The sequence below is a fragment of the Crotalus tigris genome, unplaced genomic scaffold (assembly GCF_016545835.1).
Source record: "Crotalus tigris isolate CLP2741 ecotype Arizona unplaced genomic scaffold, ASM1654583v1 scf7180000019173.45859301935:6455823, whole genome shotgun sequence".
Classification (NCBI taxonomy): Eukaryota; Metazoa; Chordata; class Lepidosauria; order Squamata; family Viperidae; genus Crotalus; species Crotalus tigris.
Window position 1 is genome coordinate 5439570 of NW_024097414.1, and position 14141 is coordinate 5453710.

The following is a 14141-nucleotide window of genomic DNA, read 5'->3' on the forward strand; positions in this document are numbered from 1 at the left end:
CCCCCGCAAGTGCTGCTGCAACCTCGATTCCTGGCTAGTCTTTCCCTAAGAAGAAGGCGGGGGGAGGGTATTGGTGAAACTGGAGGGGCTTCTAAATTCTGAAAGCCCCCCATCCTCCCCCCCTTCCAGAAATAGCGGCAGATGACCCATCCCGAAAGCCAGGGTTGGTTTGTTGCATCCTGGTTTTTCCTTCGTTTGCCTCCCTCCCCCAGCTCCAAGGTTGAATTGGATCATCGCCCGTCCCTGGGGGTGAATCTCCCCCTCTTGGTTCCGTTCCCGAAAAGAGCCTTCTTCCTGTAGCATTCCCAAGACTCCCAGGTCTTAAAGAGGAAGGTCGGGGGTTTCCTGGTCTGGGGAGGGGGGGGGGAGAGTTTCTGAGACCTGCCATTGTTAGTCTGCTTGGAGGGAAGCTAAGATTCTGTTGTAATTCTCTAGATGGATAGGAAGGAAGGAAAGAAGGAAGGAAGGAAACATAGATAGAAAGAGGAAGGGAGGGAAGGAGAGAGAACTAGAAAGAAGAAAGGGAAAGGGAGAAAGAGAAGGAAGGAAATATAGACAGGAAGGGGAGAGAAGGAAGAGAGGAAAAGAGAAAGAAGGAAATAGAGATAGAAAGAGGAAGGAAGGAAGGAAATAGAGAGATAAACATGGAGGGAGGGAGGAGAAACAGATCCTGCTTGGTGATCCTTCCTCTTCTAGGCCTTCATTTCTGCCCCCCCCTCCCAAATCCCTTGCGCTCTTTGGCTGCGTCCCTAGCAAATCTGCAGCAAGTGGCCGGTGGGACACGTATGTGCACTGAGCTGGGGGTGCAAATGACGTCATGATGGACGGGGTGGGGGCGCCTGACGTCTGAGGCCGGCAGGCAAAATCCGCCAAGGGGCATCATCACCATCATCATCATCTCTGCATACCTGCCCTCCTTTCCCTCAACCCCCTCTCCCATCCTTCCCCCAGCCAGGCTTTTTTCCAAAATGGAGAAGCTGCTGGGGGCCTTCAGTTCTGCCTGACCTCCGAAGCCAGCCGGGTCTCTGATGGGGTTGCAAAGGGATCCTGCCTGAATTTGCTGCCTGCCTGCCTGCTTAAAAATGGCCGGGAGGATAACAACGGAGGTTTAAAGGCAGGATAGGCTAGAATTGGGCTCCCTCTGGGCTTTCTTTGGGTTTTGCGTCTTCAATTATTTCCTGATGATGAATCGTTTTTGTTTTATTTATTCAAGTCCCCTGTCCTGAATATCCCCGTTTCTCTTTCATGCTTCCTCTTTTCTCATGCCTACGTCAGTATGGAGGTATAGAGATCACCCTGGAAATGCTCCAAAGGGTAGGAAGCTGAGGTGTCCTAGGATGTTTGTCTTCCTCCCCCTCCCCTTTTTTTGGGGGGGGGGGAAATAAAACTCCTTTCTACAGGTACCACTTCTGCCCTGTAGTGTCTTATTTCACCAAGTGGTCGGCCTCCGGATGAAGGGGATTGGCTTAAAGCTGCTGAGGTTGTTTTTAAAAATTCCCTTTCTAGGTTTCCCTCCCTAATTAAGGTTTGTCTGTTTTAACAGCTTTGGTAAACATAACTGTAGAGCCTTTGAAGGACTTGTAAAGCATCTGTAAATCATGAAGGTTAGAGTTATTGCTGGTGTGAAGGGCTACTAAATAAATTACATCATCCTGTTCCTCCTGCAGCCCAAGTCCCTTCCTCCTCTGACTGCAAATGCAAACTCTGATTTCTAATCACTTTTTTCCTTCCTTCCTTCCTTCCTTCCTTCCTTCCTTCCTTCCTTCCTTCCTTCCTTCCTCTCTCCAGCTCTCCCTCCTGCCCTCCCTCTCATTCTTTTTTCCTCCCTCCCTCCTTATTCCTTCCTTCCTTCCCGCCCTCCCTCTTGTATTCAGTAATGGCATATTAGTCCTTGACCTATGACCACAAACCCCTTTGGAGTAACTGCATGCATGCCTGTTGCTATTTTGTATTCGGGTCTCTTTCTTCCAATTTTGTGTCCGGCCGCGCATTGAGCATGAGACAATAGCAAAACCCTTAAGCAAAGAGGTCACCGAGAATGCAAGCAAAACCACTCTGAATGGGAGAGTTAATAATAACCACTTTCTCTTTTATTAACTCATCCTTGTGACCACACACTGAAGAGGTTGAAGTACAGATGGGCTGTCTATATGTGTCAACACAGGAGATCTTTTATTTTTAGGATAGCAATGCAGAAGAATATTTGCAGCTCAGGGTTGAAATGAGGTGTCTGAGTTTGGTGGCTTCCTTGCAGATGTTTCATGACCCAACTAGGTAATACCATCAGTGCTAGAAGGGAGTGTGGTTTGCAGGGAGGAGGAGGACTACGTGGTCCTTGGTGGTTTCTGAGCTTGGTTGTTTTCTTCCAGACGTTACAAGACCCACCTAGGTCGGGGGTCCTCAACCTTGGCAACGTTAAGAGTTGTGAACTTCAACTTCCAGAATTCTCCCCTGGCCTAGGTAACATCATCAGTGCTAGAAGAGAGAAGAATTTGCTCTCTGCTTATATACAAGCCCGTTCTAGCATTGATGATGTTACTTAATTGGGTCACGCAACGTCTGCAAGAAAACAACCAAGCTCAGAGAGCACCAATCTCTCTTTAGGATAAGCTACCATACTCCAGAGTTGGACATGCTGTTAGGACTACTTTGTAGAAATGTCAGGTGCAAATTAAACAAACCAGGTCACTCTTTTGCAAAAGCCCAGGATAGCCTGTTTTTGTCCTGAAATCTTTGCTTCTCTCTTGAGTTTCTTTTTTTTAACGAGTTCCGGGCATGGAAACGTCAGCACAAAAATGCTCCCCCAAACTCTGGCTTTCCCCTTTAAGTTGAGAAGACACCAAGAACTGAACTGCAGAATTATTATTCTTTATTTCTTGGCAGGGCTTGTCTATTCCTGCTTCTGAAAATTTCATTGGTGATCTTGCCTGCCAAGTTTGCCGGTCCCTCCAAAGTTGAAATTAGATCTGGAGGGAGAGACCTGCTCCCAGCTGTATCTGTTTTCATCATTGTGGTGGATTGCGTGGAAATTCTCTAGATTATAAGTTTGACTTATTTTCAGATCTATTTCATCACCGGCCCTTGGCTGCAAACAATCCTGGGAATTGCAGTTGAGTGCCAGGGATTTAAGCCATCTTTTCAGCACCCTTAACAGGGACTTAATGACTTTAAACTGCTCCAGGATAAGCAGTATTGGATCATTAAGAGAAAGCATTTATGAACCTGGATATTAAAAAAAAACCTACAAAAGTTTTTTTTTAAAGTTTATGTGTCTTAAAACCAGCAGAAAACCTTGATCTTGCTGTCGTAGGATGTTGAAGTGGCTTTTAGGCTGAATTACGTTTTGCAATTTGATATTCCAAAGACTTCCACTTCTTTCTCTGCTCTTTTCCAACCTTCCTCCCCCTCCTAAGAGGATGGAGGGTTCAAACTTTCCTATGTTTTTCAAAACTCTACTTTCCAGGGAGGTCGTACCAGTCTGCTTACCGGCAACAGTAGGAATGTGGTGGCAGCTGATAAGAAAAGGCTCCACCGTTTTCGGGAAACGTGAACAAAGCACGGTGGGGTGCATCATCTGGAATTCCTCTTGCAACATTTTTTTTTACTTTAATATTATATATATAGGAGATTGACTTGGGCTCGTGTTTGATTTGGTGTTTGCAAAAACGCCAAGCTCAGACCCCAGAAGGAGGTAAAGGGGGCAATGGGACTTCATCAGGAATTGGTGCAAGATCTGCTGCAGGTGGGACTTTTCCAGTCGAGGTCCACTCTGTAGGACACTCTCCCCAAACCTGTGTCTCCCTGGATGGATAGGACTTCAGTTCTCAACCCCATTCATTGCTCTGATAAATTTGCAGCTCTGACATGCACACAAGAGTTTGTGTAAGGCTTGTGTTTGCTTCCTTTAGCCTAGCTTGGGCGTGTCTTCATAATTCCAAGTCAACAAACAGCTAGTGCAATGTACATTTGTCAGGTTTCTGTGAACTTTGTATTGTGTGCACTTCTACTTACAATACAGTGTGTTTGTGTGTGCGTCCGTGTGTCTGTCTATCTCCTTTTCACATGACCTTTTTCAGATGGGTCACCTTGGCGGGAACAATCTCTCAAAGCTCCTTTTTCAGTATTTTGATGAGTGTTGCTATCTTCATCTCTTGACCTCTCACAAAAATGTTAGGTGGTAGATAAAGGCAAAACTTGGTCTTGTGTTAGAAGGACCCATAGAACTTGTGTTAGAAGGACCCATGAAATCTGCAATACGAGCCATCTTCCAACTGGTTATTCTTGATTTCTTGGTAGCTCCAGTTGCTTCTTACTAGTTTGGAAAGAGAAGAAGCAGCAATTGCAAAAGGGGATAGAAGTCAGGTAGGAATATTTGTGCCCAAGGACCATCTCCTGCAGACCCATATCTGGCTCTTGAGTAGCTCTTTGGATTCAGACTTTAGAGCAGAGATATTTTTAGGGCAAATAATACCAATTATTGTGTCATGGAGCTGAAGGCAAAGGGCCGCAAGAGTTGTGAGTCTCTAAAATTCCAACGAAGGACTAGTAATTACATACTAGAGTCAATTGTTGCTAGTAATAATCGGCGTTATTCTTTCTAATAGATTCTGGCCTTTATTTCTATAGCAATTTAGGAGGCCTGAACAAAATATGATGCAATCTCATTTGTCTGTTTTCGGTTCCCTATGAGATGCAGGTGAACAAATGCGTATTTCGAGAGAAAGGGAAACAAATTCCGACGTACTCTGGTTACCCTTCATATTGAATTGTTTTTGTTCTGAATAATACGGACAGGAAAGCGATATCAGGAAGCTGAAATTTTCCAAGCATCTGTTTTTACTGTTTCTCTCCTTTGAATCAGGGAAAAAATTACACATTTAAAAAAAAATTAAAAATAGTTTTCCAGAAACCAAATCCCATTTTTATTACTGCCGATAACGTCTGCTGGTTTTTGCACCCTTCTCGAGTGGAAAGTTATGAAAGAAATTTCTGGAAAGTTCCATTTTTTTTAGCTGAGCATTCGTACATTCAGGTTGCTGTGTTTTGCCCCATTTTACAACCGTCCTCGCCACATTTGTTAAGAAAATCACTGCCGGGGTTCAATTAGTCCCCTGGTTGTTAAATAAATCTTGTCTTCTGATTGACTCAGCTTGTCAGAAGGTTGCAAAAGCGGATCACGTAACCTGGAGACACACTGCAACCATCTTAAGTACGAGTCAGTTGCCAAGCTTCTGAATGTTGATCATTTGAGGATGCTGCAATGGTTGCAAGTGTGAAAACCGTCACTAAATGAACAGCTGTGATTTCAGGGCAACTTGCATCGTGTTGCCAATGAGCTGCAATTTTGCTTCTTGCACCTCTGTTAAAAAAGACCCTTGGATTCACAGCCCGTTGTGTAAATTGGAAAAAAGGGAGGAGGGGGGGTACCCTGGTTTTCCCAGTGTGTCTCCCCATCAATTTATTTGGGCTTCCAACTGATCCACATCTGGCAGGACAGAGGTGGCCATCTGCGATGCAGATGGAGCCCAGTCATGCAGTCTTCCTGAAGGCTTCCAAGTTTATTTTTAAGCTGCCTAATCATCTGAGGAAAAAGTAAATATTGTGCAGAGCCTTGAACACTGATGAATCACATGATAATAAAGTCCTCCAGGCGCAGCTTGGATGACAAAAAAAACCCCACACTTTAAAAAAAAAACAACGAAATAGCCACCAGAAGAATCCTGGAGTCTTCTATAACTTAAAGATAACTTGGTGAAGCAGCCTTGTGCCTTTAGCTGAGAATTCCTGTGGCATGTGAAGTTGCAGACGAACAAAAGAGGAACAAGGCTTGTGCGCAATTGTGGGACGTCTTTGGAAGGACACCCGATGAATGAAAAGCTATTCACCAGATTTTTGCTGTCACAGTGGAATTCATGGTGAATGGGGGGCAAAAAAAAAAAAAAGAGAAGAAATGTAGACTGTTTCATTTAGCTGATAGGAAAAATGGAACAAGGGGCCTTTTTGAGGCTTTAATAAATGGATTTGTGCGGAATATGAAAACCAGCTTCTGAACCATTTCCATATTCAGGGTTTTTTCTTCTCTTTATTTCTGTTCTACGTCACACTTATATTTTTGTTACCTGTTTCTCTTCTCCCGCGCTTCTTGTTTTAAGACCCTTTTTGCCATGGTCCTTAAGCATGTACAGTTGTTAAATGAATCACAAGGCTGTTAAACGAACTGGTCTCCCTCGACTTTGCTTGTCAGAAGCTTGGCTGGGATGCAAAACCATCGTAAATACAGGTCGGTTGCCAAATGCCCAAATTTTAATCACATGATTCTGGAGTGACGTTTGTAAGTCACTTTTTTCAGTGCTGTTGTAACTTCAAACGGTCGCTAAACAAGTGTTGATGAGTCGAGGGTTACCTGTATGTTGCATTCTTTCCATTTTGGTTTTGGTGAGCCCTTTTTTGAAAAAGCAACAAGGACACTTTTCATCCAAACCTGTACGTCATCTATGATAATGTGGAATAATACGAAAAACCACAAGGGTTTTCCACCCTGAAGTTGAAACACAGGAAGCATTCCTCATGGTTTCGTCGGGGACATGTTGAAAAATGCACTTTGGGGGGAGGTATATCAATTTTTTTTAATTATGTCAGAATATAAAATGCAAAAGAAAATCAAAAGCAATGGAAAGCTAGGGGAAGGAAAAAGGGAAAAGGAGAAAATATGGGGTGGAAAAAGATAAAGAAAAAAAAGGCATTGGTTTCCAACTCTCTTTGGCACGGTAAAAGATAATAATATTACAACTTCAACTTTTTACTTGTATACAATAGAATACACTAGCCATTTCTTTAACAACAAACCTATCTAATCAACAAAAACAAAGTCAAAATTTTGTTTTTCTTTTTCCCCATAACAAAAGCACCAAGTCTGGAATTGATTTCCACATAGAAACAAACTTACATATATTATTTTGTTTGGATAAAGGAATTGATCTGCTTTTCTTTGCTGTGGGAAATAATATATCTTTCTGTTTGCTCACAAATCTTTATAGACTGTCACAACTGATATTAATAAAATTCACTACATTCTTTCGGATTGTTTCTGATCTCTAAAGAGGAAAAAAATAACTTTTTGTAAATTTTAAATGTTAAAACTTTTCTTTAAAAACATTTCTAAAATCAATAAGTTCTATGATCTAAACTGTGACAGGAAAGGAGAAGTTCTCATTTGTTTTTTGGGTTTTGTTTTGTTATTAAAGTCACGTGAAAATGGCTTCTTTAAAGCCCTTTGCAAGCAAGCCAATGCTTGCATTACCTTAGCAACGGCGTCATCTTGGAATAAATTCTATAGATGTTCTTGTTTCTTTATTGAGAACCCGACAATGCCTCAACGCATTTTCCAGAGTGGGAAGCTTGAGTGGCATGGAATAAATCTGAATTTCTGCTAACTTGACAGTTGCAGCCCGAGATGACACATCACGGGTGTGATAACCAGACTCCCGCTCATAAAAAAAAAAAAAAAACCCAGCAGCTGAAGTGTAATTGTGTTTGCATAAAAATTTGCGCAAGGCTGTTTGAAGCAAGCGAAAGTTTTTGCATTTTAAGTCCTGGCGCTGGATCCTAGGAAGGAAGATGCAATGGCTACAGGGAGAGTGGCTGGATTGAAATAATTTCCTCTGAAATTACAGTTGCATATGATCAGAGATAATACTATGTCATTTTAAAGGTTTCCCTTGGTGTTGCTTTCCCCCCCCCTCTTTCTCTCCCCCCCCCAGGCTATAAATTCAAGCCTGAGGAATCATTTGATCAGATTATCACCATTCAGCCCCAGCAGTTAGCACAATTAGTTACAACACATTGAAAATGTGACCTATGACTGTTTGTCACACTTAAAACCGTTGCAGCATCCTCACGGTCACGTGATCCACGCTTGGCAACTGACTCATATTTATGACGGTCGTGGCGTCCCGGGGTCAAGAGATCCTCTTTTTTTGCGACCTTCTGACAAGCAAAGTCGATGGGGAAGCCAGCTTCACTTCACAGCCACGTCACTAACTGAACCACGGCAGTGTTTCGCTTAACAACGGTGGCAAGAAAAGGTCGCCGAATGGGGCAAAACTCACATGGACCACGTCACGCTTAGCAACACGTTTGGGGCTCCGTGGGGGCCTGTCCTGTAAGCAGAATGGGAGCCCAAATGGACTCCAGCCTCACCTTTGGGTTTCAGAGACAGGACTCTCGTTCGAGAGATGCCACGCCGGCACGAAAGAACAGCGCTCCGCACAACAGCTTGTTTCTTTGCACCTGCACCGACTTGTGAATGATTTGTGTAGTGCTAAAAAAAAAAAAAAGTATTTTGAGACACACGAGTTGCGTTTCTAAAAATATTTGCTGGAGTCAGGTCCTTCGGTATGCCTGTCTTGCGAAGGGAAGCTTTTATTGATCCATTGGGGATGGATGTTGCCAGCAGGAGGTGGACCACGGGACACGTGCGCCTCTATTTGGAATTGACTAATGATAGAACAGATAATACAGTGTTTCTCAACCTTGACAATGCTGGCTGTGGAATTCTGGGAGTTGAAGTCCACATGCCTTAAAATTGTCAAGGTTGAGAAACACTGAGATAATACAATTTACTTTTGGTGCCCAACTCCATCAGCTACTTCAGTCCCCCAAGAATCAATCCCTCTAATTAACGGAGCATTTTCACTCTTAATTTTCTGGCTCTTTTCCTCTTGGGGCGTTTGATATTCAAGCAGGTTGCAAATCCTGCAGAATCTTTTCTCCATGTGTGTCAGCAAGGGTAGTCCGTCATCCACACAACCCTTAATTGTCTTGGCCAACTCAAAGAAAGGCCACCCCATCTTGCCTGGGTCCAGAGCCGAGTGAAAGTAATGGAGGTCCAAATTTCTGGTTCTTGTTTGAGGCATCACTTTTGTGATGCTTTTGGCTGCTGCTTTTTTCTGTTCTCATTCTTCCCTGTGGTCTGAGTTGAAAAATCCTCAAAACTGCTTCTTTCATTGGGTTTTTGGATCTACTCCAGGAGATTAGCTCACCTCTCCGTGTTTATAAAATACCTGCAAATCTTTAGAGGCAGCATCTCCTGCTGGGAAAATCTTTCAGGTCCATCGATTTGGTACAGCACTTAGGACCAGGAAGAAAGGAAAGAAGGAAAAGAGGAATGAGGGAAGGAAAGAAGGAAAGAAAGAAAGAAAGAAAGAAAGAAAGAAAGAAAGAAAGAAAGAGAAAAAAAAGAGGGAGGGAGAGAAGGAAGGAAGGAAGGACGGAAGGAAAAAAAGCCTCTGTGATAAAATCTTTTCAGCAAGTGTGTTAACTTGAGAAGCTGCCAGAAGCTAAGCTTCATTTAATCATGGCTTTGTCTTTGGGGAGATGCCTGTACAAATGTCATTCAGAGTGTGGCAGATATTTTTCTAAATTATTGTTCTGTGGAGAAGCAATCAGCCCATTACTGAGGTAATAGAAAAGGGGATTAATCCTGCAGAAACAGATAATAATTTTCAGAGCAGGTTCTTGCTCAACAAGGTGCTTCTGTATTTACTTACTTATTTACAGGATTTGTATGTCACCCAGTTATGACTTCTGGGTGGCTCACAATAATAATAATAATAATGATAATAATAATAATATCAGCCCAGAAACACGAAACATAAAAACTAGCAAAACAGAATGGATACTATCATATTGGCATAAAAAGTATACATCAACACAGAATCGATATAAAAGTAAGCAGTTCCTGAGCACAATAGATAGCAGCAGATTGTCCAGCCACCTGGACTCTAAAATCTAGCTCGAATGATGCCAGGAAAGGAATTGTCTGCTATTTTTCATTTTTATATTAATTTTTGAACAAGGTTGTGGTTGAGTTGCCAACAATTGATGGGAGATGTTATTTCTGGTGCTTTCTCTTTAGGGAAAAACTCTTAATATATTTGACTCTTATCTTCTGCCTAGATGCTTTGGGCAATGGATTTGTCCCTTGTGATGGTATGAGAGAGGCTGGTCCAGAGCTGGTTAGTCAGGAAGTCTAGGTGAAACCCAGTGGATCATCCTGAGAAGATCTCTAGGGATGAATTGCCCACCGTTGAGTAGAAGGTGTAAATTCTTAGAGAGTTTATACTGCATTGTAAAAAAAAAAAAAAGTTGTCTATTCATTGGTCTCTCCCTCTCTTTTTTCTCTCTTCTCTCTTTTTCTCTCTCTTCTTCCTCTCTTTCTTTCTCTCTCTCTCATTCTAGTTCTTAGAGTAATGATTATTTGCATGGGAAAATAATCCAGTCTCTCTCTCTTTTCCTCTGTACAGAAAAAGTCACCCAATAATAACCCAGCCTAAACATTTTATAGATTAAGAGACTATCTGTTCTTGCCCCGGGGCTAACCATTTTCAGAGATGTATCACTTTTGTCGAAGTCTTAGAACCGAGGAGTTAATAATCTGAATTTTGCTGTCAAGTTTGATTTTGCTGCTTGCTTTGTAGGTCTACAACATACACACTCACCCACCATCTAAGGAATATATATAAATAGGGACTGGGGTACCTATAGGTAGTAGGGTTTTAAAAAAGGAAAGTCAGAAGTGTGCAGTAGAAAGAGGGCCCCTTTTATACAGATGCTACAGATGTGATCCCTGTAAAAAAAGTCAAAATTTTGATTACACGTTTGACTTCTTTGACAGATTTTAACAGAATAACAGAGTTGGAAGGGACCTTGGAGGTCTTCTAGTCCAACCCCCTACTCAAGCAGGAAAGCCTATAGCATCTCAGACAAATGGCTGTCCAGTCTCTTCTTAAAAACCTCCAATATTGGAGCATCCATAACTTCTGGAGGCAAGCAGTTCCACTGATTAATTGTTCTCACTGTCAAGAAATTCCTCCTTAGTTCTAAGTTGCTTCTCTCCTTGATGAGTTTCCATCTGTTGCTTCTTGTTCTGCCTTCAGGTGCTCTAGGAAATAGGTTGACCCCCCCCCTCTTCTTTGTGGCAGCCCCTCAAATATTGGAGCACTGCTATCATGTCCCCCCTCGTCCTTCTCTTCATTAAATTAGACATACCCAATTGCAGCAACCGTTCTTCGTATATTTTAGCCTCCAGCCCCCTGATCATCTTGTTGCTCTTCTCGTCTTGACCCTCTCCCCTTCCCATGGATGACCCTGAATAGGAATACACATGTAGCCTAAAGTAATCTTCTCTTGAACATTAAGGGGAAGAGTTTGAGCATTGTTAACTGTTTTAATGAGATTATAGGTAGATACAGATTTCCAACATTATCAGCAAGGTCTTCCCTAGTCATTCATTGTTCAGAATTGCTATCTGTCATTGTCCAACTTGCATTGTGTAAGCTCCTATTGCTTAACTCGATTTGTTGTTAACTCTTCAGGCCTTGTTGCTGTTGGGAGCAGTCTCTTTGATGTGCCTCGCTCTGGATCTCCTGTTCCTCCTCTTTTACTCCTTCTGGCTGTGTTGTCACCATCGGAAGAATGAAGAACAACTGAATGCAGATTGTTGCTGTACGGCGTGGTGTGTCATCATTGCAACTCTAGTGTGCAGGTAAGTCTGACCCCATCTGAAGAACGATGGGCTGGAGACTTAACCAAGATGCAGTTGGGTTTCCTACAAGGAGCAGGACCCAGACCAAGCCAAGTAACGCATCTGTTTGGATCTGAGGAATTCCAGAATGGCGGCTTGCTTCATTTATGTAACAAACTCTAGGATTTCTCAAATTAATTCAGGATAGAGCTGGAAGGGACCTTGGAGGTCTTCTAGTCCAACCCCTTACTCAAGGAGACCATATACCATTCCAGACAAGTGGCTGTCCAGTCTCTTCTTAAAAACCGCCAATGATGGAGCATCAATAACCTCTGAAGGCAAGCAGTTTCACTGGTTAATTGTCTTCGCTGCCAGGAAGTTTCTCGTTAGTTCTAGGTTGCTTCTCTCCTTGATTAGTTTCCATCCGTTGCTTCTTGTCCTGCCTTCTGGTGCTTTGGAGAATAAGTTGAACCCCCTCTTCTTTGTGGCAGCCCCTCAAATACTGGAATACTGCAATCATGTTCTATCAAATTCTCCCTCTGATATTTGTAGTTCTGCCAAGGAGGTCTTAATTATCTCCACTGATTATCATTGGATAGATTTACAAAGCGTTGTGCAACGCTTCAAATTCAGTTCCAAAACTGGACTTCAAAACTGTGCAGGAGCATTAACGTGGCCGCTTCCTGCAGTGCTTTGAATGCAGCTGTGTCTTTTTCCAACTTCACAAGGCTTCCCTCCCCATTTGAACCTAAAGCCTCACACATCAAGGCTGTTCTGTGCTCAGTTGGCGCTTTCAAAGGCCAGACAAGTTTCATGAGGACGCCTTGTTGCTCTCTGGGCTTGGCTATTTTCTTGGAGACATTTCATTCCCAACGAAACATCTGCAAAAAAAAAAAAAAAAAACCTAGTTACTCTCCTAACTGGCACTGATGATGTTACCTGGTTGGGTAATGAAACATCTGCAAGAAAACAACCAAGCTCGGAGAGCGCTAGAACCCCCTTCATTTCAGCCCAGAGCTGCAAATATTCTCCATTATTGCTACAAGTTTCCATCAACTTCCTTAACTGCCCTGCTGAGGAGGGAATTGTTCAGGAGAAGAAGGAAACCACTTGCCATTTGTGATGTGTTCAGCATGTCCTTGACAGATTTTGCAACCTGCACACTCTTTTTCAGCTCTCCGGAAACAGGAGGGGAAGGTGGAACTTTAAGAGGGCAGGAAGTAGACGCCACGAGATGGGGACGTGGGGTTGATTCAAATTGTAGACTTCTCTCTGTGTCGTTGGGGCGCCAGCATATTGGATGGGAAAGGAGAGGTTTTACATCTCGCCTCCAAATAGCACCTTCTCCTAGCGTTGGAGAATAAGGCAGTAATTAAATGTGAGAATTAGCTCAGTCCTCAAGAGTAACTTTAAGGTGTGGGCTGCGCTCGGAGGACTCAACGTGTGAAACGCCTCTTAATTAAAGACACATTATTATTATTATTGTTATTATTATTGAGCATCACTGAGGAAAGAAGGGGCTTCCCTAATCCTCAATACTCTGCCTGGCCATTCCTCTCCACAACCCCCCCCCCTTTCTTTGTTACCCCAGCCCCCCCTTTGCTACTTGGAGACTCAGTATAGTCCAGAACTGTCTCTGAGGCGGATATTTATAGCTTGTGGGTATATAAGGAATTAATCATCAGGACCATATTTTTGTCGCAGCTCTTCCAAGTCAGATAGCGGGAAGCAGAAGGAGAGGATGTGGTTTTTAACTCTTCCAGGCCTGGAGAAGAGAATATGTAATGCTCTGTTGCCAGGCGTTTCCTCCTCTTTCTTCATGGGGGGTGTGCCAAGGATGGGCAATAAAGATGGCCCTTGACTTAACAACAACACAGTCATTAAGCCTATCACACAGTCGTAAGTCTGAAGCCAGCTGATTCAGTGGGCATCTGTCGGAGTAGATGGAGATTATCTCCTTGTGGTCTTCTGTCTCTCTGCAGTGCTGGCATAGCAGTGGGCTTCTACGGGAACGGGGAGACCAGTGATGGCATCCACCGGGTGACATATTCCCTACGACATGCCAACCGCACAGTGGCCAGTGTCCAAGACCGGGTGAGTGTTGTCCCCAAGGATGGGGGACAGGTCCAGAAGTGATCAACTGTGGTCCTCAAAGTCTCATTGACTTGTGGGTTCTCTCCTTGATTAGTTTCCATCCATTGCACAATTCCATCCATTGAACAAGCTGAGGAAACACATTGAATATTGCTGCCTTAAGGCGCCCTCTCTTGAAGCCAGCTTCAACTTACTTGTTGTCCTTCAAAGAATGCTAACTGAACACCGATCTATCTGCATCTCCAGGTTTATGACACCGCCATTGCGCTAAACAAAACCGCAGAGCCCAATTTAGGAGACCTGGAGATAATATTCAGTAAGCAGACGCAGTATCTGCACGTGGTTCAAAAGCTCCAGGGACTTTTGGATGACCTGGTAAGACAAACCACAGAGATTCCTTTCTGGAAGAACCACCAGGTTTCATTAGAAGACTTGGCCATTCGTATTGACCTGTACGACTGGTACAGGTGAGTAGGATGTAACCCTGCTTTCATTTCATCTCAATCTGGGGGGAGGGGTTGTC

The 14141-nt window shown here is 43.3% G+C and overlaps 1 protein-coding gene across 3 annotated transcripts in view; it reads left to right on the forward strand.

Moving 5' to 3' along the window:
* The window catches only part of TTYH3 (tweety family member 3), a 44270-nt gene that overhangs the window by 807 nt on the left and 29322 nt on the right, over positions 1-14141 (forward strand). For all 3 annotated transcript variants that reach the window (XM_039360876.1, XM_039360877.1, XM_039360878.1), the window contains exons 2-4: positions 11376-11545; positions 13507-13618; positions 13865-14085. In XM_039360876.1, the coding sequence (XP_039216810.1) occupies positions 11376-11545; positions 13507-13618; positions 13865-14085 (503 nt within the window). The remainder of the gene's footprint in view (positions 1-11375; positions 11546-13506; positions 13619-13864; positions 14086-14141) is intronic.